Source organism: Narcine bancroftii, chromosome 1 (assembly GCF_036971445.1).
Source record: "Narcine bancroftii isolate sNarBan1 chromosome 1, sNarBan1.hap1, whole genome shotgun sequence".
NCBI classification, from domain to species: Eukaryota; Metazoa; Chordata; class Chondrichthyes; order Torpediniformes; family Narcinidae; genus Narcine; species Narcine bancroftii.
The window spans coordinates 373,529,000-373,554,589 of record NC_091469.1 but is presented as its reverse complement, the minus strand read 5'-3'; the positions used below and the strand labels follow the sequence as shown (position 1 = coordinate 373,554,589).

At 43.0% G+C, this 25,590-nt stretch overlaps 1 protein-coding gene across 2 annotated transcripts in view; it reads left to right on the top strand.

Annotated features, from left to right (window-relative positions):
- nkd2b (NKD inhibitor of WNT signaling pathway 2b) overlaps positions 1–25,590 on the top strand; it is a 172,662-nt gene that overhangs the window by 119,914 nt on the left and 27,158 nt on the right. For both annotated transcript variants that reach the window (XM_069913312.1, XM_069913313.1), the window contains exon 4: positions 198–258. In XM_069913312.1, coding sequence (XP_069769413.1) covers positions 198–258 — 61 coding nt within the window. The remainder of the gene's footprint in view (positions 1–197; positions 259–25,590) is intronic.

The following is a 25,590-nucleotide window of genomic DNA, read 5'->3' as shown; positions in this document are numbered from 1 at the left end:
ACAACTCCTCATCACCACCGTGGGATTGTTTTGATCTTGGGGCAGCAGCTCTGCAACTAGTTGCTGCTCCTTTTATCGGAGTTCCTCTGGTGCAAGGAAGTGCATATCCTTTGTTAATGACTCATTGACTGAGATTCTTTCCTATTCCCCACATCTGTTACTTGTCTGTGAAATATATTTTCTTTCTCTCTATGCAGGAGCTCTTGAATGGAGAACTGAAAGTTGGCCAGTTCCTTGATGATCAGTGCCCCCTAGAGGGTAAGTGCAAAGTGAAACACGCCAGTAATCATGGAGTTTTGATGGGTAATAAATACCCGATTATAGTAGAATTTATAAAGCACACCACCATTCCCAGTTAGTTAATATAGAGAAGGGTGATTTTGCTTTCTGTGGACTGGATCATTACAAGTTGAATGTTGATTATATACTTGCTAAAAGCTATAAACTTCATGTTTTCAATGCATTTAAAAGAGCATAATTTGATAAAAGTCTAGCAACACTTAAAACTGATTTATTTTCCATGCATCTGGATTGTGGATGTCAGTGGTGAAGTCAATATTTATTGTCTATCCCTAATACTCTTGAAGATGACACTGATCTGGCACAGGGGATCACTGAATCTGATGTAGGTTTCTCCAAGTGCATTGAGGGATGGAGTTGCACATCCAATGGCAATAAAGGAATCAGTCAATATTTCTAAGTCAGGATGCTGTGACTTGGCTGGGACTATGCTAGAGGGAATTCTCTCATGTGTCTGCTGCCTTGTTATTTGAAATCATGGGTTTGGGAGACATTATCGAAATAAAACCAGGGTGAGTAGCTCAATGCATTTTGTAGCCACTGTGTGCTCATGATGTAGGGAGTGAATGCTTAGGGTGGTGGATAGCATGGCAACCAAGGAAACTGTTTTGCTTTTGACATTGAGAAGCTAGTTGAGAGATGTTGGAACTGTACTCCTCAAGGCTCATCAAGATTATTTGATTACACTCCTGACAACTCTTGTAGCAAGGTATGGGAACATCAGTAAGACATCCATATGCCTTGTCACCATGTTAGCAACTCTTGTCATGAAATTATGTGGTTGGCCTGGTTAAATTCCTCTCTGCGCTCCCCAGATGTGGACAGATTGGGGAGGTGAATGGTCAGTAGTGAAATATTAGGATGCTGGGATTTAGACTTCAGCAAACCTATTTCAAGCCCCACCTGCATGAGGTGTTGTGTGGGAAGATGGGAAGTTTTCATGGCTGGAGGAGACTACCAATGTGAGGGAATGGTAGAGTGAATATTTGCATTTACAAAGTACATTCTTCACATGATGTAAATGTCCAAAATTTAACAAGAATTTATCCTGACAAAATTTAACACTTGAACCACATGAAAGTATATCTATGACAGCTGATGTGAAGTTTGGCAACCATTAGTCTTTAAGGAGTGGAATGAAATGGAGGAGTTTTGGAAGGCTATCCAGATCTTGGGATTGATGGAACTGAAGGTGCAACTACTGGAACAATGGAAATCATGGATTGCAAAGCAGCTGGAAATTGAAGGGCGATGAGCTCTGTGTCACTGAACTGGTGGTGAACATATAAGCCGCTTTCAGGTGCATTCTCCGCCAAGAATGCACCTGCAGAAGTGGATTTAGACCTGTGGAATGGTTGTTCAGTTGGCAGCACTGAAAGCACAGCGCTGGCCATCTGAAAGGGACAGCTGCACAGGAGGCGCCTTGGAGTGGACTCTGGTTCCTTGTCAGAGCTGGGGCAGCTGGTGCAGACTGTCAGCGCTGGGGCGGCCGGTGCGGACTGAAGGGGTTGCGATGGCTGTCGTGGGTTGTTAGCACTACGGCGGCCAGCGTGGGCTGTCCCCACACTGATCCCACTGCCCCGTGCTCTTCCCACTGCACCGTGCTCTCCCCACAGCCTTGTGTTGGTTCCCACACTGATCCCACTGCTCTGCTCGCTCCCCATAGCCCCATGTGGGTCTCCACACTGATCCCATTACTCTGCCCATGCCAGCCACCCCACAGGGCTGTGGGGAGAGCGCAGGCCAGTGGGATCAATGTGGGGACCGACATGGGGCTATGGGGAGAGAGTGGGGAAGTGGGATCAGTATGGGGACAGCCTGCGCTGGCTGCCCCAGCCCCGACAGCCTGTACCGGCTGCTCCTGCCCTGACGTCCTGCGATGGGGGGACAGGGGTAGCGGGGAGGGTGTCTGTCAGGCCCTCGTCAGTTGATTGTCATCCCCTTAGCAGCCGCTTTCAGGCGGCTGTATTCAGGTCCTGGTGGGGACCTCAGTGCTCCGTCTATTATCCCTCCCGGAGGAGGGTAACAAAGTTCGCCTCACATGCAGTTTCAAGTGGCCGCCCGACTGCCGCATATGGGCATAATATGCGGCTTTACATTGAGGGATTTTGGCCACTTGAAAGTGCCTATAGATACAAAGGTGGGCTTTAATGTAAAAATCGGAATTTCAGTTAAAGGCGCACTGAAACTGAGGGCCGATGCTGGTAAATGAGTGATGGAAATAAAGATGAAGACTCCTTGGCATGAAGCCAAGAGAATTCTACATGACTTCAACCTTTCAACTCTGTCCAAATTACAATGTTTTGTTTGCACTTCGCTTTTGAATGCACATCCACTTTTCTTGCTTGTTCTGATTGTGTAGTCTAAGCCCCAACAACTAAATTTCATGGTTCAACCCTCCACATGAACAATTTCTTATCTTTATTCTTTTAGTGAACATTCTGTTCCCTTGTCACCAAGCAGCAGAATTAATTTTTTTCCCCCTTTTGAGAACCACCTCCAGCAGATCTCCCTTTAACCTTCTTTGATTTAATGAAAGACACTCAGTCTTTCCAACTCACAAAGCAATTCAATAAATTTCATCCATACTTTCTCCACGCTAACATGACTTTGTTTTGGAATAATTTGAAGATTGCAATGAAGAAAATGATGATTTCCCAGTTTTTATTGGAGATGGACAGTGTTACAGAGGTTGAAATAGAATTGAAGAGAAGTGTGACGTGTTGTATTTTGGGAAGCCTCGCATTAATCCCTAGCATTAGTGAATGTTAGGGATCAAGAGAGTGTCGTGGAGTGGAGGGATCTAAGAGTACAGGCACATAGTACCTTGGAAGTGGTGTCTTGGGTAGATAAGATGATCAAAAGGCTTTTGGCACATTGACCTTCATCAGTCAGATTATTGAGTACCGAAGCTGGGAGGTGATGTGGTGGTTGCATAAGATGTTTGTGAGGCTACATTTGGAGTACTGTGTTCAGTTTTGGGAATCCTGCTATGGAAAAGGAATCAAGCTGGAGAGGGTGCAGAGAGGATTTGCAAGGCTGTTGCCAGGACTTGGGATGTGGGGGGGGGGGGGGGTGGTGGGATTGGTGGAGAGGGAGGAACAGGCTTTATTCCTTGGAGTACAGGAAGATGTGGGGTGATTTCATAGAGGTATAGAATCATGACAGGAATAGATCAGGGGAATGCACAGAGTAGGGGAATCAAGAACCTGGGGTCTTGGGTGTAACATGAAGGGGGAGAGTCTTAATAGAAACTGGAGAGGTAATGTTTCTGACACAGAGACAGAGGGTAGTGAGTGAATGGAACAAGCTGCCAGAGAAGGTAGTTAAAGAGGATACTATTGAAATTATTAAGAAACATTTTTACAGATATATGGATAGGAGAGGTTGAGGGATCTGAACATGTGGGATATTTTGGTTGATTTGGGCAAGCTCAGCTGAAGAGTATGTTTCCATGCTGTGACTCAACAAATCTATTTCAATAATTATGAGAAGAGGACATGCCACTCGGATTTTTTCTTTTGCACTAATTTATTTCCTTTTTAAATAGTGTATTTACAGAAATGTAATTTATAGTAATTTGCACGTGTAATGTAGAATAATGCTGCTGCAGAACCACAAATTTTGTGAACATGTTCATAAAGTTTGATTCTGATTCCAAAGGTAGAATGGAATCAAGAAGCTTACTTTGTGGGTCAAGTTCAACACTGGTGGTAAACCAACTCCTTTGACCTCACAGTATTGCCAGGTAAAGGGGTAGAATTTGGTAGATGGAGCTGGCAGACGGCAGCTTAGATTTTTTTTTCTGGCGTATGGTGAGGAAATGTTGGTTGACTGGCAAGCAGTGTGATAAATTGGAAGAGGGGAAGAACTGGGAAAGGCTGGGTGCAGAGAACTGAGATTCATCAGTGTGCAAATGACAAACATAGTATGGTTATAAACCACCCCAGCCAGCAATGAGGAAAATAGCAATGCCTCTGGTTTTCCATTTGTTTCCACATAAGACTGTATCATATGTCCAGGCCTGTGATATTACTGCCAGTGTTTACTGCTCACAGTGGAGCCTTCAGTAGAGTAGCTGTGATTGCTGATGTTATTTTAAAGTCTCCTATTCCAGAGTTTTGTCTACAGCTGCCAACTTTGCAGCAGAATTGCTATCCTTTGTTCTTAAGCCTGCATTAAGTGGGGTCACAGACAAACAAGAACAAAGCAGGATGCCTGTCTCCTATACCTGACTGGGGGGGATGTGGGATGAAACGATATGCGTCATTTGATCAACAGGAAGACCAATCGCCCACCAATCCCTTTTCACCAAAAGGCAATTGGGTGATGGGCAAACAATAAGAGACTGGGAGGACAAACAACCTCCGTAGAGAAAAATGGACAAGTGAACATTTCAGTTCAGGATTCTTTATGGGCAATTGTGTAGATAACATTGTGGGAGTTAGACCCACAACTTCTTGTGATGGCTCGTGTCTCTGTTCGCTTTTGATGGAGCACTCTGAACAGTGCATACGTTTTTCTTATTTTGGGAAAGGCCGTGGCTCGCCTGGAAGTGAAATTCTTTTTCAAATGTGTAGTTTTCATCAAAGGTGCCATCCTGCTTTCTCTCTGCTGAAGTTGTGCTGTATTGTGGAGTTGTTGCACAGAGGCACCTCAAATCTACAGATGGAGAAGGGACATCCATCTGAAATAACCTGGGGTGATGTATGGACTTCACACAAATCATTAAAGTTGTGAGTTTAAGACACACAGCAGAGACAAGAGCACACAATATAATGTGATGAAATGGTGCATTATAAGCATCTCACCTTTTGGATTTAAAACCATCTCTTGTAATATTTGCAAAGCAAGGTTTATAGCAGTTTACTTAATGTTTTATTTCTGTGCTCTCTGAGACATTGCTGTACTGAAATTAGTCTCTTATTTTTCTGAATTAAACAACAACTATCTTTCTTTATAATCATTAGTTGTCTGAGCTTTAGGTTCTCCTTTAGATCTGCATCAACATTCATAATCACAGTTTTTCTCTCCCTCTCCAACATTCTGTATCATCCCCCTTTTTCCTCTAAACTATTGAGGGGATCTTTTGGTCATTCTAATTCTCAACTTCGCCCTTGATGGAACTGTCTTACACACCTGTTCTAAGAGGTTTTTTTGTGCCATGGACAATGAAGCAATGGGACACCACAATTCTGACTCCTGAACATAGCCAATGCAGGCCACTTATAGACGACAAGGAAAACCTGAGAGAAAGTTGTTCAACTCTAGTAGCTTGTACATCTCCACTGTATTGGCAGGCCTTGACTGAACTAATTGTATACTTCCTTTCTTTGGCAGTGATACATTGGGCCTAAAGCTGATTAGATTATGTGAAAGAAAATTAGCCATTTTTAATCAGTTGCACAAGTACAAAGAGGAAGAGAAAAATTACATTAACCAGGGAATAAATTTTAGGAATCCATTATTTTTGTGTTGTTACTACAATCGCAGTATCTGCAGACTTTCATGTTTCGATATATTTTGAGAGTAACAAGCTTGAGGCTTTTGAAAAGATCTGTTTGAGTTTTTATAGCTGGAATTATAAGACTTCAGAGTGAGTGAGGAAAATATAACCTCGAGCATTTCTACCAATTGACAATGAGGAAATGCTTAAAAACTTGCATTAGTCATTTACCTTGCGAAGTAAACCTTGTTCAAAACAAATAGATCTTTTTTCGTGCACTGTTTATGTTTACCAGACTCTTTTCATGCTTGTGTCTACTTCCGTTTTCCAATCTGGTGGCTGGAATGTAAATTTTGTTAAGTAACTCTGGAATGAAGACCAATTTTGTGATTGGTGGCTGGATTGTCTGGAATGCCTCATCTGATTCACGGATGAGCAAGAAATCAATTCCGCCTTGCTTCCTAGATCAGGTCTGAATGCAACCCCAGTCTTCAAGCAATGTATCTGAAGTAGTTTGCAATAACTCGATTTGATGGCAGTTGGGGATGGACAACACTGCTACCCTTATTCCATCAATGAAAATATTGAAACGTCACTTTCTCAAAGGTAAGCCCCAGCAAAGATCTCGGCTGTTAAAGGACCCAAACAGACTGTGACTATTGGCAACTTGCGGGTCAAAGACCTACAGAGGATGCAGGCTCATGGCAACCAGGATTTGAGAGGGTGCTGAGGGCAAGAGGGGCTCCCAAAGAGCCTTGGGCACTGAAGGTTTCCTGATTGTATCAGAGGTTTCAATGTAGAGCATAGATTCGCATGGTGGGGCATATGGTCCCTCAGTGGGGCATGGGAATATTTTGGTAGGGATGTGGATCTTTTAGAATATTTTAGTGGGATTTAGGAATATTTTGGGAAATAATTAAAAAGTTTGTTTGAAAAAAATAAACTCGTTATTTTGGTGTGAAAGATGTGACTTGGCCACACTGTCAGTACAGCACAACTGTGGTAACTTCCAAGTAAAATCACATTGTACTTTTTATTTTCATAACGTGTTTTTGCTCTAGCGTTGTTTCTCCATTGTTTCTCTTATTTTAGCTGTTGTTATCTTGGTTAATATTTTAATTATGTATGTTCAGACTGGACTTGTTATCATCCATTCCAAATTATCTCATTGGTGACAAGGATTCTAAATTATCTCAACAATCATGTCTCCATCCATACCCCTTTACTTTTTCAGTTCAGTAGTGAGAGAGAGCTGTATCTGTATGTATTTTTGTGCACTTACATATTGATGGAGGTTGGGGGGTGGTCCACCCCAGGTTCCATCCTGAGGGGGACGCCAAAATTGGAAAAAAAATGGACCCCAGAAAGTAAAGCATGGGGCTAGTGCAGTTTTGATGCGAGGGAAAAAATGTCAGAAATAGCGCTAGTTTTTTTTTCATTTTTTTAGGGTCAGTATTCTTCCTTTGATTCGATCATTACTTTTTATTACATTTTTCAATTCTAAGACATAATAAAATATTGATTAATCTGTTTCAGGGAGCTTGCAATGTTGCATATTCAAAATGAGCAGACCAAGCAAGCAAAAGGTTCATCAGTATTCATTGGAATTCTTGAAGTTTGGGTTTATACCTGCTGTACATGATGAATGTGCACCTTTTTGCCTGTTATGCCAACAGACGGACAGATGAATCAATGACAGCAGGCCGTATTGAAGCTCATTTGAGGGTAAAGCACCTTAACCATATCAATTCAAAATTGGAATATTTTAAATCATTGAAAGTGAAGTTTGAAAATAGATCAAAAATCAATTAATTATTCACTGAGCAAACTACAGCCTTGAATTGTACCCTTGAAACTAGCTATGAAATTTCTCTGCTCATATCAAAACATAGGAAGAATCATATAATCCTGCAAAAGGATGACAAATTGTCCGGGCAATGCCATTAAGTAATAGTTCTGTCTGCAACAGAATAGAGGTCATGGGTCAAGATGTTGAAAAGCAGCTTATTGTGAAGTTGAAATCATGAAAGTTCTCAATACAACTGGATGAATCTACCGTAAGGGACAGTGAGGCTGATATTGGCATAGGTGAGATATATTGATCGGGAAGAGTTTCAAGAAGAGATGTTGTTTTGTGAATCATTAAAAAACAACCACTACTGCAGTTGATATCTACAGCAAGCTCAAATTTTATATGGATGAAAATGAAGTACCAGAAGGAAACATTATATCTTGTGCTGCAAATGACGGACCTGCTATGAAGGGTTTTAAAAAGAGGATGTTTAAAATCAATGAAAAACCAAACATGTTGGTTGTGCATTGTGTTATCCACCAAGAAAACTTAGTTGCCAAGAACGTTTCCCCTGTTCTACATGAGATACTGCATTCTGTGATCAAGTGTATCAATGCCATTAAAGATAATGACAAATATGAGAGTCTGTTGAAGCAGTTTTGTGTGAATAAAAATGCAGAACATGTGAGAATATTGCTTCACACTGAAGTAAGGTGGTTGTCAAAAGGAAACTGCTTCAAAAGGTTTATGGAACCTTTTTGAAGAACAAACCTGAAATGAACATGGCAAAGCTTATGTGAGTTACTTGATGGACATTTTAAGAAACTAAGTACATTGTACAAGCAACTCCAAGTAGCAAATATGACATCCATTGATGCAAAAACAAAGATATTTGGATTCAAGACACTTCTAGAATTATGCCAAAGGAATATTTCTGCAAGAAATTTCAGTCAATTCAATTGGTTGAATAAGTATGAGGTATCTAATGCTGCTACAAAAGTCATTGTTGACCATTTGGAAATGTTGGTTACCGACTTCAATGATGGATTTTGTGATTTAAAGGCAATGGATTTTCCCTCTGAGTTAACTCAGCCATTGCTGAAGTTCCAGTGCAATACCAAGAGAAGTTTTCTGAGTTGCAACATGATGAATCTGTGAAACTCTGTTCAAAGTGAAGGGAATCATGATGTGGCTGTCTACTGAGATCAAAAAGAAATACCCAAACTTGACTACTTTAGCAAGGGAATTATTTAGTAGAATGTGGCTTCAGTGCTGTTAGTGATTTGCTATAAGTTAAAAGAAACCGACTGGAAATTACAAAACATGGAGATTTAAGGTCGAAACTTACGAAATAGGTCTGTCGAATCAAAAAAATCTGCAGCCAGCGTCAGGGGAAAGATTCCCACTGAAGTAACGATAATTGTTGAATGTGTGTTTGAGATGGTTGACATATTGTAACAGTAGTTAATTATAAAATATGTGTTCCAATGTATTTCTGACCTCATTTGCATTGAAATACACATGCAGTAAATAATTTTATTAAAACTTCTTTTGAATATATAACTTTTTTCCATTAATGGTGGGGTGTACGCTTTTTTCAAAAATTAAAGTAGGGCCTAGGGCATAAAAGGTTGAGAACATTGATCTAGAGCTTAGATTGTCAATTATTTGAACAATAGTCTGTGTATCTGTAGAGTCTGCGGGTGCGGATACTCAGTGTCTCTGAAGGAACTCTATTTTGCTTCCCTTTCTCCTATTGTTAGGGGCACTTTATTTACATTATAGCAGACAAAAGTTGAAGTATATCATGTATATTACATTTTTAATTTATTGCTACATGACAACTGAAGGAGCCTTGAATGGTGATCAACGTTTGCTGTCTTCAAAACTAAGTTTACTATATTTTGTATATTGATAATAGAAAATCAGTTATAATTATAATTATTTTGCTGTTGATGGCTAATTGATTTTCCAGAACAAGAGCTAGATATGCTTGAGGGTGATAGATTCTTATTTTAAAAAATAGTATTTTCATAGCCGGATTATAAATTTTAGCAGGTCAAAGAAAACCCAACTCCCCCATCAAAAAAGGACTTTCTACTCGACCTGTGAAAGGTGTACACTGCCGTTGATCTCCAAAATTTAATGTTTGAAATGCCAAAAAATTGATGAAAGATTATTATGTTTTGTACACTAAGAATGCTATAGGCATATTTTCACTGACCATCTTTTACCAAAAGAAAATCCATGCCCAAGTCAATTTTCGCAAGAATAAAATATTCTTGCATGTTCTAATACTATTTAGCAATACATAGATGAGTCCAAAAATCATAAACCACTGACAATTTTGTCTAAATTGCTTTTGCAGTTTTGTTATCTCTGAGTAAGAGAGAGAGAAGCCACAGACTTCAATCAATCTGATGTAATTGCTTCAAATGGCTTGGAGATGGGTTTAATTTTCATTGAATCTATTCATCTCACACATTTCGACAAATTCCAGGGGTTACTTTGGCATCTTGCAATTGATTGAAGTGTAAAGAATTAATTTTAAGTCAGGTTAATGGCCAACTGAGAAATGGATAATGAAATATTTATTTTAAAGTATTTGCTTTTCTTTTAACGAGTTACATTGTAATATTGTAACAGGTATAATTGTTGCTTATATTTAAAAGTGTAAACAAGCAGATTTAAATCATCACTGGGATCTCCTTTTCCCAGGAGATAACATTAACTGGAAGCATTGTCCAAATAGGGCTCAAGGAATTATAGAAAAATTATTCCAACCAGTGCACAGTATCTTCAACCCACTACCATCAAGAAGGTACAGAATCATCAAAATCAGGATGGCCAGACTGGGGAATAGCTTCTTCCCACTGTCTGTGACACAGATCAGCAGTATTCTGTAACCATGATCTGTATTGGGTGTTTTTGTGCATGCATCATGGTCTGCAGGGATACTGTTTTGTTAGTGTACATGTACAATTAGATGATCATAAACTTGCTTGTATTGATAGAAGTCTGAAACTAGGTGTGATGGGAACCGTTGGATCTTCATATTGTCATTGACCTGTAATTCAAACTCAGTTTTACTCCCTCCACATATCCCACCTAACCTTCAAGCTTTATTTTTCTTTATTTTCTTTATTTTTCTTTATTGCCAGAAATTTTAGTGTTCTGTACCTTTAATTTACAGCATTTCCTTCTTGCTCACATGCATCTTTCAGGCTGATTATCTGCCTTTTTGTTGTTCCTGGAAGGACTTTGCACAGGCACACAATAACCCTAATAAAGAAAGCGGTTTTGTTAATTCAGCTTGGAATGTTCTTTTTAAACTAGATATGAAGATTCACCTTCAGGTTGGGTTGATTTTAATGAAATTTCATGAAGTAAGGACAAAAAAGAAATGATAAGTATAATTATAACAGGAATTGCAAGCAGGAACATGAGTAAGCCATCTGACTCTGTGTCTACTCCACCAGTCAACAATATAATTCTATCTCTACTCCATTCCCACATCCCATCATTCCCTTAAGGTCCAGAAATCTATCTATTTATGTCTTCGATGAGTTATGTTTCAGAGCCTCTGGAGATCTCCAGGATTGCCAACTCCAAAAATTCACCACTTCCTGTACATGAATAAATTTATCCTTTTTTTTTCCAGACTGCTTGTTTATTCTGAGACTTTGATCCACAAATTCCGAAGTCTTCAGCCAAGGAACTTCCTCCCCATATTGACCTTGTTAAAGTCTTTAGGAACTCTGCAAGCATCAATGAGATTGGTCTTTTCATACTGAGATTACAGTCCTAATCTACTTGACCTCCCCTCATGTGGCAAGTGTTTCTTTATAGGAACCAACCTTTGTAACACTTCCTTTGTAACAAGTATATCCTTTTTTTTTAAGTGGAAAACAAAATAGCCCAGATGTCATCTCATCAAAGCACAACATAATAGCAATAAGCCTATTCACTCCTGTTCTGAATTCTCAAATAATAAAGATAATTTACTTTCATAATTCAGTGTGTGTAATTTTCAGTCACTTCAGTGCAAGGACCCTTTGAACATGAATCTTTCCCAAAATCATCAATATTTTAAACAATAGAGAAATACAAATTGCAGATGCTGGAATCTTGAACACTGGTAGAGAAGGCAACATCCACATATCCACAGATAAAAATAGTCAACATTTTGGGTTGGGCCCAGTATGAAGACCAAAGTAAGAAGTGATATCGGGAGAGGGGGGAAGAAAAAGGAGTAGGGAAAGAAGCTGAGGATAAGCTAAAAGGTGATGGGGTGTTGGACAGAATGTGAGGGAGGTGGAGTGGCAGGTAGAGGGAGAGACCTTTGGAAAGGAGGGGGGTGGGAGTTAGATAGGTAAAAGCAAGAGTAGGTAAAGAAGAGATGGAAATGGTGCACTGGTGGATGATCTTTTGTGATTTCAAATGACCCGGCATGGGAAGCAGTAGTCCAGAGTCATCTATTCTTTTTCCATGTTATGCATCACATCCCAAATTATCCACAAACTGTGATCAAAAATTGTGTTTCTTTGATTGTAAAATAGGTTCCCATGTTTGATCCAAAAAAGGATGAATTGCCATCTCATTTCGAAGCCTGTCTGATCTTTTCAATTCACATTATCTCATCATGCCTGTTCATTCCCCAAAGGCTGCTCGAGGAGTTGTCCTCGCTGAGAAACACCCCTCTCTGTAACTGGATGCTGAACTTCCAAATGGAAAGACCACAGTCTGTCTGGGTCAGTAGCAGAATGTCAAGCACCATCACACCTGGAGCACCTCAGAGCTGATGCTCAGCCCGCTCCTGTTCACGCTACTGACCCACAACTGAATCACCAGATCCAACAGTGTCATCAAGTTTGCAGATGACACAACAGTCGTAGGCCTCATTACCAACAATGATGAGTTGCACTACAGATGAGAGGTGGAAAACCTCATGAAATAGTATGAGAGTAACAACCTGAGTCTAAACTTGGACAAGACAAAGGAGATGATTGTAGACTTCAGGAGGACCAGGAACACTTGCCCTCCACTACATATCAACAGCTCTAGAGTAGAGAGAGTGGAGAACACCAAGTTCATTGGAGTTCACTTAACTCGTGATCTATTATGGACAATCAACATCTACTTACTTGTCAGGAAGGCACAACAGCGACTTCACTTCCTGGGGAGACTGAAGCAGACAAGGCTACCAGGCACCTTTATGTCAACCTTCTATAGGAGTTCTACTGCATCACAGTATGGTATGCTTGCTGCAGAGAAATGGATTGGAGGTCAATCCACAGAATTGCTACACAAGAGTAGCAGAGAGGATCACTGGAGTCTCCCTCTCCTCATTGACGTGATCTACTGTGATCATTGCCTGAAGAGGGTGCACAAAATCATTGAGGACCCTTGCACCCTGATCACAACATCTTTCAACTGCTCCCATCAGGGAAGAGATACAGGAGTATCAGAGCCAGCACCACTAGGATGAGGAACAGTTTCCTCCCATGGGCAGTGAGAATGCTGAACGACCAAAAGAACTGCTCACACTAACCATCCGAGATTTTCATATTTATGGAACATCTATTTATTTGTATAAAGGAGATACTTGTCCTGCATATGTATTGTTTGTCTATATGTGTGTTTTGTCTGGTTGTGTGTCTGCATGTTTTGCCCCGAGGACCGGAGAACGCGGTTTCATCAGTTTGTACTTGTACAATCAGATGACAATAAACTTGTCTCGACATCTGTTCAGAGGCCATGCAGACTTAAAGTTATGGACCATAATGTGTATTGTTAAAGTCTCTATAAATAGGGTGCACAAACTTTACAGAAGGAATACATGGACAATAAAAAATCTTTTTATGTGACAAATCTGTGTGCCATCTGGTTCTGTTTAGTGTTTGACAGTTGATGTCCACGTTATAAGGAAACACTTTCTTCCTTTCCTATATTAAGCCAAGGGCATCCTGATCTTGAGTACCAAGAGTAAATTGTCTGTATGTGTTTAGTAAAGAAAAGGGAGGAATTCGAAGCTGGGAATGATTAATTGGCTCAAATTTCAGAGCCAAATTTCATGTTTTTTTAAAAATACGTATACAGTAAAAGTCCAAAATTCCGGATGCCAGGAATCATGTTGTTCGACCTTTTTCCAGTGAGATTATAACCTGATAATCACTTCCAGGTACTCATTATTCTTTGTAATCTCTCGTAAATTATTTCAATCTGTTGGTTTAAGATTTGAAGAATGCTTTTCATAGTTACTTGAGACTGTCATGGAGCTAAATGGTTTCTTTGGCATTTAAAACAGTTGATGAGGCGGACTCTAGGTTAGTGTGCATGGCCAGTCTGTTTGCTATTGGTTTTGTTAGTATAAACTTTCACCTATGAGCTGAACAAGGTGGGGATATTGCTGCCCTACTCTTCAATTCATTCATTTACAGAGCTCATGGATTGGTGAAATCTGGTAGTTTTATTTCAAATAACGAGCAGGGAACTAACATTTTTTTTTCTTTCTTTGGCTTGGCTTTGCGGACGAAGATTTATGGAGGGGTAATGTCCACGTCAGCTGCAGGCTCGTTTGTGGCTGACAAGTCCGATGTGGGACAGGCAGACACGGTTGCAAGGGAAAATTGGTAGGTTTGGGATGGGTGTTGGGTTTTTCCTCCTTTGTCTTTTGTCAGTGAGGTGGGCTCTGCGGTCTTCTTCAAAGGAGGTTGCTCCCCGCCGAACTGTGAGGCGCCAAGATGCACGGTTTGAGGCGATATCAGCCCACTGGCGGTGGTCAATGTGGCAGGCACCAAGAGATTTCTTTAGGCAGTCCTTGTACCTCTTCTTTGGTGCACCTCTGTCTCAGTGGCCAGTGGAGAGCTCTCCATAGAATACGATCTTGGGAAGGCGATGGTCCTCCATTCTGGAGACGTGACCTATCCAATGCAGTTGGATCTTCAGCAGCGTGGATTCGATGCTGTCGACCTCTGACATCTCGAGTACTTCGATGTTAGTGATGAGGTCGCTCCAATGAATGTTGAGGATGGAGCGGAGACAACGCTGGTGGAAGCGTTCTAGGAGCCGTAGGTGATGCCGGTAGATGACCTTTGTTCTCTGCACTTTTCTTGGAGCCGTCTGAGGGCAAAGACCATGTCAGTACTTCCTCTGTTTGTGCGAAAGCCGCACTGTGATTCTGGGAGAACATTTTCGGCGACACTAGGTATTATTCTATTTAGGAGAATCCTAGCGAAGATTTTGCCTGCAATGGAGAGCAGCGTGATTCCCCTGTAGTTTGAGCAGTCTGATTTTTCGCCTTTATTTTTGTACAGGATGGTGATGATGGCATTACAAAGTTCCTGAGGCAGCTTTCCTTGGTCTCAGCAGAGCTTGAAAAACTCATGCAGTTTGGCATGCAAAGTTTTGCCGCCAGCATTCCAGACCTCTGGGGGGGGGGGTTCCATCCATACCTGCTGCTTTGCCACTTTTCAGTTGTTCAATTGCCTTATATGTCTCTTCCCGGGTGAGGACCTCATCCAGCTCTAGCCTTAAGGGCTGTTGAGGGAGCTGGAGCAGGGCGGATTCTTGGACTGAGCAGTTGGCACTGAAAAGAGATTGGAAGTGTTCTGACCATCGGTTAAGGATGGAGATCTTGTCGCTGAGGAGGACTTTGCCGTCTGAGCTGCGCAGCGGGCTTTGGACTTGGGGTGAGGGGCCATACACAGCCTTTAGAGCCTCGTAAAATCCCCTGAAGTCACCAATATCCGCACAGAGCTGGGTTCGTTTGGCGAGGCTAGTCCACCACTCATTTTGGATCTCCCGGAGTTTGCGCTGAAGATGGCTGCATGCATGACGGAAGGCTCGTTTCTTTTCTGGCCAGGACGGCTTTGCAAGGTGAGCCTGGTGGGCAGCTCGCTTCTTTGCCAGCAGCTCCTGGATTTCCTGGTTGTTTTTGTTGAACCAGTCTTTGTTTTTCCTGGAGGAGAAGCCCAGTACCTCTTCAGTGGATTGCAGTATGGCAGTCTTCAGCTGATCCCAGAGGGTTTCGGGGACGAGTCCGTGAGGCGGATTGCATCCTCGAGCTTTGCTTTGAGGTATGCCTGGAAGTTTCCTCTCACTTCGTCTGACTGCAAGTTTCCAACATTGAACCTCTTTCTGGGGGCTTTACTGTTCCTGGACTTTGGCTTGAAGTGAAGGTTGAGCTTGCAGTGAACAAGCTTGTGGTCAGTGTGGCATTCCGCGCTGGGCATGACCCTGGTGTGGAGCACATCTTGTTTGTCTCTTTCTCGCACATGACGTAGTCCAGGAGGTGCCAGTGTTTGTATCGGGGATGCATCCAGGTAGTCTTCAGGCTGTCCCTCTGCTGAAAAAGGGTGTTTGTAATGACAAGCCGCTGTTCTGCGCAGAGCTCCAACAGGAGCCGCCCGTTGTCGTTGCACTTGCCGACACCATGCATGCCCAGGATTCCTGGCCAGGTTTCTGAGTCTTTGCCGACGCGAGCGTTGAAATCTCCAAGGATGACAACCTTGTCGGCTGTAGGGGTGCGTTGAATGAGGTTGCGCAGATCAGTGTAGAACTTGTCCTTTTCTGCTGGTTCCACCTGGAGGGTTGGAGCATAGACACTGATGAGGGTGATGCGACTCTTGTTTTGAAGGGGAAGTCTCATGGACATGATCCGGTCCGAGAGGCCTGTCGGGTGGTTTTCGAGTTTGGAGGCAATGGAGTTCTTGACCATGAAGCTTACACCAGATAGGCGTCGTTCATCCATAGGCTTGTCAGACCAGTAGAGTGTGTAGCCCGCGCCCCATTCTTGGAGGCTGCCTACATCTGCAAGGCGGACTTCACTGAGAGTGGCTATGTCGATGTCAAGTCTGAGGAGTTCATGTGCGATGAGGGCAGACCGACGTTCAGGTCGGTGGCTGTCAGCCTTGTCTAGCATGGTTCTGATGTTCCAGCATGCTAGCTTGAGTTTGTGAGCATCTTTTGAGGGGGAGGACGTGGAGGGGGAGGATGTGGACCTGTCCTCGGGCCTGCGCAAAAGAGCTATTAGGTGGAGTGCAGTGTGCGCAGTACTGGCTCCACCCTTTACACCCATGGTTCGTGTGCCGTGGCCAAGCAAGCTGGGACGTGGCAGCGAGGTCCTTGGGTCGTAGGTTTTATACCGGAGTGACCTTCTCCTATGCAGGTTTCTTACCTGGGCTGGAGGGGCCTGCCTCCCCTCCTTGATCGGACCATACCTGGTCCGATTGGTACAGGTATAACATTGTGCATGAGGAACACGGGAGATGGGGAGGGGTGAGAGTTTGACAGGGACTAGACTGAAGGGGATGGGAAAGAGATAAAAGAAAGATTCAATCTGATGTGTCTGCACTACATTAAGGAAGTGAATTAACCCCTAACTATTCTAATTGTGGTTACGCATTTTATAAAGCTGTATTGTTAAACTAGCAAGGGGGAGGCGGTGGCCCCGGCCTCGGCAGAGTGAAGCAGGCGGAGGTCCCTGTCCGGGCAGAAAGAAGGAGGCGGCGGCCCCGGCTCGGTGTTAGGTCTGCTTTGTTCATGAATGAGTGAGTCAAACACCAGACTGAGTCGAAATCAAGGTTTTTTGTTCTTTATTGCCGGATTGTAACACTTGCAACTAACAGTGTTAGTTGGAGAAGGCGCATTCTCCAACTAACACTGTTAGTTGCAAGTGTTACAATCTGGTAATAAAGAACAAAGAACCTTGATTTCGACTCAGTCTGGTGTTTGACTCACTCATTCATGAACAAAGCAGACCTAACAATTTGGTGACCCCGAAGAGACTGGAGCCTCAATCCAGTCAAGAACCTGTCAAGAACCTGTCAAGAACCAGTCAAGAAACCTGTCAAGAACAATTAGCACTCGCAGATGTCAGAACTATCATGATAAAAATGAAGGCAGAAGGGGCCCTGAAGCAAATAGAGAGAATCCTTAGAAGCAGTAAATTGGGGGATGAAATAGGATTTGACTCAATTCGAAATAGATTTTGGGAAGCACTTAGAGAAACGTTCCCTACACCCTATAGTTTGGACGCCTTGGTAACCCTCCAACTAAAAGAAGGGGAGACTGCGCACGAGAACCTCTCTCGAGCATGGGACTTATGGGAGACAGGGACTGGAGAAAGACCTGACCACAGCCCCCTGGGAAATGCTCATTTTCGTAATGGGACAATAAACGGGTTGCCTGGTCGGGTTCAAGCAAAATTAAGGGACATTGTGTGATTAGAGGCGATGTCAGAGGACTTGTGGAAAAGACATCTGACACATGCACTCAACCGACATCATCAATCAGAGCAGGCTAAGTCAGAAAGTGCATCCCAGAAGGGAGTGGACAAGACAACCGATAAATTGATGAGAGCCATAGAACAAATAGGGATTAAACTAGCGGCCCAACAGATAGTCCCACAGGCCATGGGGCCAGTGATAAATCCGGGACCCCAAGTAAGGAATGGTTGGGAAAGACCACTAAGTAACATGTATAGAGGAGAACATACCCTATGCTGGCACTGCCAAAATCCTGGACACTACCAGCAGGACTGTCTAGAGGCTATAGAGGAAGAGGAGGAAATTTAAGAGGACAAGCAAGGGGTAGGGGTGGACACATTGATCGGCCCCAGAAAATTGGGGGATGGCAGAGTGATCAACAAGTCCAGGCACCCCAGTGTGATGACGATATTAGGGAAGGTGCTGAATTTGATTATTGACGGGGCCCTGGAGAATCAAAAATCACGCCTCCCTGGGAGCCACCGAAAATTTGGGGGATGGTAAATGGAGAAAAAAATTGAATTTATGATTGACACAGGGGCAGCGGTTACGACCGTGATTAAACAGCCCCCAGGGAGCACATATTCGGGCAAAACATTATCTACAATAGGATTCTCCGGGATAAGGGAAACACAGCCCTATACAGATAACATCGACATGACATTTGGACGACAAAGGGTTAGAGCACCTGTCCTGGTTGTGCCAAGTTGCCCCATTAATTTATTGGCAAGGGACATTCTTACTGGGAATAACCATACAATGTTCTGAGAAGGGCCTTCGGTTAACATACCAAGGGGACACAATAGAAAGGGAAGGACAGTTTATAGTAATGACTCCAACCAATGCTTCAGAAGACTCTGTGGAGGTTATTATTATCTGGAGTCGACTACTGTATGATGAACCAGGCCCGGGGTTGATTAAACAGTTTTTTGAGTGGAGGGCCAGTATTCCTCAGTATGGGGATTACCAATATCCACTGGATCCTATGCATGTAACATTAAACTATACCATCCACCCGGACCAGGAGTATGAGGGGAGGTGGGACTCTCTAAAAGAAGGGAAGACAGAAATGATACATTGTCCATTTATCTTTGTGGGTAAGGAGGGAATAGCTGCTATGGTTGTCATGACAGAAGAACAAATGGAGTGGTTCTGCTTAGGAGTAGAAAGTGTGCCTCATGTGACCTTGGGAATTGCCAAAGATCACCACGCCCGACAGTTGGGTCCGATGGTGAAGGAAGCGATGGGGTGTGAATACAGGCAGACAGAAATCCTGGGATATTCCACCTCGGAGGGAGGGAAATTTATCAGACTGAATATTGAAGCATGGGACCGGGTAGTGAATGAGAAAGTAGAAAGAGACCGACCCATAAAAGGAGAAAATGTTGATCACGGGGACTCAGACAAATATCTTTCTGATCTGAGTCCACAAATGTGGACAATGCCGAGGGCCCTATGGGCATTCCTGTTGATGGGTTGCCAAACAAGCCAACAGAGTAGTTCGGATCCATGCGGGGCCAAAGTTATTCTGAAGATAGATAAAGACAAGGATAGCACCTTCCAGTTCGATCGATGCTGCACTTCTATCTCTAATAACACAGGGCAGATGGGTCACTCACTAAGGGGCTGACAAAACTTAAGGCATTGGCGAAGGAATTAAAAGCCCAATCTGGAGTCTCTAACCCTGTTTTGTCCTGGTTACATGGAGTGTTTGGGAAATGGGGCACAATGTTGGGACAACTTTTCCTAGGATTGTTCATTTCTGTATCCATTTTTATCACTTGTGGCTGTTGTTGTATTCCATGCATTCGAATGCTGGTCACGAGGACCATTGAGAGAGCCTTTGCCAACTGCGATGATCTGCCTCCGAAATATCAAGCTCTACAAGCTACAGAGCGGGACTTTCTCACGTCACAGGAGGCGTCTAAAAATGCTGAGATCGATCTGGAGTCGGATGAAGAATGCGACAGGGAGGAGATGTTATAAAATAGACTGTAGCACGAATGTTAACTTTTATCTTAACTAATTACTAATGCTTAGAAGGGATAGCTAGTTATTTGCTTGGGGGCAAACGGGGAGAAAACTTGTAAACGGGCAATGGGATCGGGGAAACAGATGGGGGGTATACGCTAAAGAGGGTTGGGGGGAGCCCTCGCCCACCAGCCGAACAACCCCGTGAACAGAACCCGTATAGAGCTTGGCAATAGTAGGCGAACTAATGTAACGTGGTGGTAGCGTAGTCAGGGCAAGATTGTCCTCTAAAGAGGACAAAGGACGGATTGTAAGGTAAAAACATCATGAGATGGGACCGGAGAAGGAGTCACCCAGTACTAAGGAGTAACAGAATGCAGATGTGACCTTGTACACTCAAGATAAGCTTTGCACTAACAAGAATATGTGCAGCAGACTAACAGAGAAGGATAGCAACAGCTTATTCATTGGACAATGTAATGGTATGATAATTTACTAAGTACGTATCCTGAGGTATAAAAAAACACCACTTGCTGATAACGGCAGAATGCGCCTTCTCCAACTAACACTGTTAGTTGCAAGTGTTACAATCCGGCAATAAAGAACAAAGAACCTTGATTTCGACTCAGTCTGGTGTCTGACTCACTCATTCATGAACAAAGCAGACCTAACACCGGGCAGAAGGTAGGCGGCGGCGGCCCCGGCCCCAGTCTGAGCAGAAGGTAGGCGGCGGCGGCCCCGATCCAGGCAAAAGCGAGGGGGAGGCGGTGGCCCCGGCCTCGGCAGAGCGAAGCAGGCGGAGGCCCCGGTCCGGGCAGAAAGAAGGAGGCGGCGGCCCCGGCCCGGGCAGAGGGTAGGCGGCGGTGGCCCCGGCCCCAGTCCGAGCAGAAGTTAGGCGGCAGCGGCCCTGATCTGGGCAAAAGCGAGGGGGAGGCGGTGGCCCCGACCTCGGTAGAGCGAAGCAGGCGGAGGTCCCGGTCCGGGCAGAAAGAAGGAGGCGGTGGCCCCGGTCCGGGCATAGGGAAGGCAGCAGCGGCCCCGGCCCCGGTCTGGGCAGAGGGTGTCAGTAATGAGTAATAGCAGATTATTGGCATAAGGGAACTAAGTAAGTTTTATGCATCAACCCACCAACTTACATTTGTAAATTATTTTATCATATTACAAGGTTGTAAAATAGTCATCAAAACATTAATTGGTGAAAATGTGACACCCAGCAACATTACCTATTGGGACAGGCCAGGTTTAAATAGCTTGTTAAAGGATAAAGGGCAAAGGGGAGGATTGTGGATTAAAGAGGAAATTTCATCACAAGACCTGAGGTAGCTAAAGGCTCAGCTTTCTCTGCTGAATCAAAGAAATTCCTACACCAAAGATTAAAAAAATGGAGAAGCACAGAGGTACAGACCTCATCCAATGTTTCCACCTGACGACCATGTTGCTGGTTAGCTGTTTTGAGTGGCTGGTGTCTGATCTGGGGATTCTAAGATAATTGAAATGCTCTCATTGGCATTTGAGGGAGTTATCTATCCCTTGGCTCAACTGATGAGCCAAGGGATAGAATACAAGCCTATTTTAGTTAATCTAATCATTTAAATTTTGCTTGATAACTAGGTTGTTGGAATAATTGCCTACTTCATCTTGCAGATGAGGCATGATCGGTCCTAATAGTTTGTGGTAATAAAACTGAACAACTTCCATTTAATTCTATTTTTCTGTTTGAGGATTTGAGCTAAACATGATGTGAAATTAATTATAGGCACCCAAATATATTTTCTTTGAAATGATCTTGGATGCAAGATTAATTGAAAGATATTTGACAAGACAAGGCTCCGAGGATCCTGGCGGATGCAGAATATCAAAACTGGTCAGGACAAAGGGAGCAAGAGATTTCTGGATGCTACTGTATAAATGGTTCAGGTCAGAGATTAAATAATACATTCTGTGTCATAACTTTGCATAGAGGCTTTGGAATTTGCTTCTGTGATTTGGAGAAGAACCATTTGATAGGAGTGAAAGAAGGCATTGGAATTTTTTAATTTAAATTTTTTTTAAAAATTTAGGCATACAGCACAGTAACGGGCCATTTCAGCCCACGAGTCCGTGCTGCCCAACTTACACCCAATTAACCTACACCCTGGTCTATTTTGAATGGTGGGAGGAAACCGGAGCCCCTGGGGAAAATCCAGACCACCAGGAGAACGTGCAGACTCCTTACAGACATTGTGGATTTTAACGCCGCTCCCAGTCACTGGTGCTGTAAAGACGTTGAGCTAACCTCTACGCCATTTGTGCTGCCAATACTTTATCTTGTTTATGGTGGTCTTGAGTTATCTGGCAACATGCTAGCAAGGGATAATGGAGCAAGGTGGGTAATTCTGACAGTGGCAGTTTGGTTGGACTCTCATGGGCTATACTGACAGATTCGTTCACTTAATATCTGCCATTTTTAAGATGGAACAAAGCAGCAAAGATGTCTGAGTCAGCATTTATGGATTAGAAAGCTACAATTTCTGGTTTGTCACAAAAAAAATGAAATTGCTTTGAAATGGTGGAATTCTTTAAGTGCTCAAATGCCAACAGTCCAATGTAAGGCATGATATCCTTTGTAAACATAAGTCCTTTCATCCTCTGCACTAACTCCTGTTCCATTAGTTGGATTGCAACAATATTCCACCAGTACTGTCTTGCAATAATTTGAGGAGCTTGTTCAGGAATCTGTTAAATTTAGACATACAGCATGGTAATAGCCCTTCCAGCCCACGAACCCCTGCTGCCCCAATTAATCTACAACCCCATACATTTTTGAAGGATAGGAGGAAACCCACACAGGCACGGGAAGAATGTACTATAGTCAGATTTGAACCCTGGTTGCTGGCGCTGTAATAGCCTTGTGCTAACTGCTATGCTAACTATGCTACCAATACTTTGCCTTGTTTATGTTGGTCGTGAGTTATCTGGCAACATGCTACATTGCAATTTGGTGAGCGATTGTTCACAAATAGGATTGCTACATTTGTTTCGGGAGTGAGTGGTTGTAAAAAGCAAAAGAATACATTTCTTCCCTGAAAAGTCCCGATGAATTCTTGCAAGTGAAATTACTTTTGCTTGAATGATACCTGATATCATTTGCACCATCACATTGAGAAGTGCACATTTTGTGGAATTGTAATGGAAATGGAATCAGCTTTTTGGCTGTAGGTTTTGGCTCTCAGAGATCTGAAATAAAGTAAGAGCCCGAAGACTTGCCTTGAGTATGCAAACTTTGCTTTTTCTCTTGTTGTTCTTGGCTGCAAAATTCCAAATATCTTCATGGATCTGGTCAGGAATGTTTGCTTTTTATTGATCCCCAAATACATGAGGGTCCTTGAGCCTTTGATAACGATCGGCAGATTAAGAAACATAATAGTCTGTTGCAATGGATTTCAATTTTTGAACTCTCACGCTTCCCTCATTTCGGAAAACTGACCACAAACCTGCACCCCATTAAAGTTGTCTTTAGATCTACACGAAGACAATGTTTTTAGGGCACTGATTTGTGCTCAGAGTTTTTTTTAAATGAGGGATGTGTGAGAGCCTGAAGGGCTATAAGTGTAAAATAATTACTAATAAAATCCCTCGTCAGGGATACATGAAAAGCATCTTCATTTTGGAATGCTCTGGGCCTGGTTGTTACTTAAAATGCACTTTCTTTATATAAATGCGCAGCTACATTCTGGACTTCAGGTAGAATTTTGTACAGAGAATGATCTCTTGTGAGCATTACTTTGCATTGTTAAAGGAGGTTTGTAGTGTCGATGCATAAATTACAAATCTTCTCTCCTCAGTCAGCACAGGGATGGAAGTTGTTGTCAAGCTGCTGCCTCCCCTCTCCAGTGAACCCGAGTTCAATGAGCTCTCCCAATGCTCCCCCGGTGCAGCATTTGCCTTCTCCCTGTGTGAACTGCGTGGGTTTCCTCTGGTTGCTTCAAGTTTCCTCTTGCATCCCCAAAGATCTGTGAGCTGGCAGGTAAATCGGCTGGCGTAAATTGTCCACAAATGGTGGAATCAGGGGACTTGATGGGAATGTGGCGAGAATAAAATAGGATCAGGTTTAGGATTTGTGTGGATTGGTGCTTCATTGCAAGGTGAACTTCTGGGTGAATGGCCTATTTTTGTGGTCTGCCTCTCATTGTATGATCATTGCTGATTGCCATTTGCACAAGTTATTGGAACCTTTGAATTCCACCTCAGAATTCACTGGCAGCAAAACTGCCAATCACCTGAAGTTGAAATTCTAGCCAACAAGTCCTAAGTAAACTACACTCAAACATGTCGGGATTATTTTTGGAGGAATAGCCTGCAAGCTTTACTGAACTTGCATAGTCCTCATTATCTCAGGATAACAATCAGAATTTATTGTCATGGACAAGTCATGAAATTCAGTGTTTCTGCCACGATTTCTGGGTTTCCTGTTACAAAAAAAAGCAAAGGCACCAAAAAAGATGCAAATAAAAAATCTCAGATGAAAGTCGTGTGGAAGTAAAAACTACCAGGAAAGAAAACATGCTTGAGCGCTTTATTGTAAAATTGGGTAACCTTGTAAGGGCTCTGAAGGATTAGGAGAAGATTTAAAGAATTTATCAACTTGCAAGGCAGTGATCTAAGAGAATCAGAAACTCAATAAAGAATGCTGAAGAAATAGATTTTCCCTGTAATTAACATTTGCCAGCACACAGAGTTAGGCAAATAGAAGATGGATTTAAAGAACTCTTTAAAAAGGATTGTTTGCAAAAGTGGACTCTAAACAGTAGGCACGGATGTGCTGAGATAAATTATCTCTTTCCATGCTTCAGAATTTTTAACAAAAAAATCTGTTTGCATCAGCAATTGATTATGAATAGGAATGTAATTGTGTTGAGCCCTTGAGGCCAAGATTATTGGCTTCTAAAGGAATTCTATTGGAGGTGTGAGTGATCATGGAGACCCAGGTTGGGTGTCCTTTTTAGTTTTTGCACTGAGCATGATTAAGAATCTGAAATAGGTTGGGGAACTAATTTTGAACTGACACTGGTTGATTTCCCCAATATTTCAATGTGCTGCACTTTTCCCAGCAATGCAGTTGGGTCAGTAAAGGATATCAAGCCACTTGCCTCATCAGTGTGGCAGTTGGAGTGGTTTACTGTGGAAAAGTTTACAGTGCAGTTGGAATAATGATGGGGGGGGGGGGGGGGGGGGGGTGTGGGGGGGAAAGGGGTGCTGTTGTGGTGGAATACGGTATTTCAGGTATGACCTCACTGGTCTGTGCAAGCTGGCCCGTCTTCTGTCCCTGTAGCTCTTCTATGTAAGATCCCTAATAAAGGTTGATAGTGCTAGTGTATTCCCTCCATTCCTGTCTTGGACAGGAGCCAACAGCATGTAGAGGCACGCCGAGGTTTTCTGGTTAATAAAGTCTTTGACTACTTGCTTCATGTCTACGGGTGGTCATTGAACGTGCTACAATTTATTAACCAGATATTTTTTTGCCATGGACAAGGCGATTAGACTGGAGAAGCTGGAAACCGATCCCAAAGAACCAGAAGCCTCCATCAAGTTCGATATATGGCTACATTGCTTGAAGGCCTACATGAGGAGCCACGAGATCATAATGGAAGGTGATGGGTATGTTCTGCTCTTTGCAGCGGTGGGCCACCGAGTACACCAGATAATCTGTGACTGAAGAGTACGACAAGGCAATGGTCCTACTGAGCCTCATGAATGCCATGTACGCCTGCTACCAACTGGTAACCTGACACCAGGGCCCTGGTGAGTCCACCGATGATTTCGTAAGTGCCATG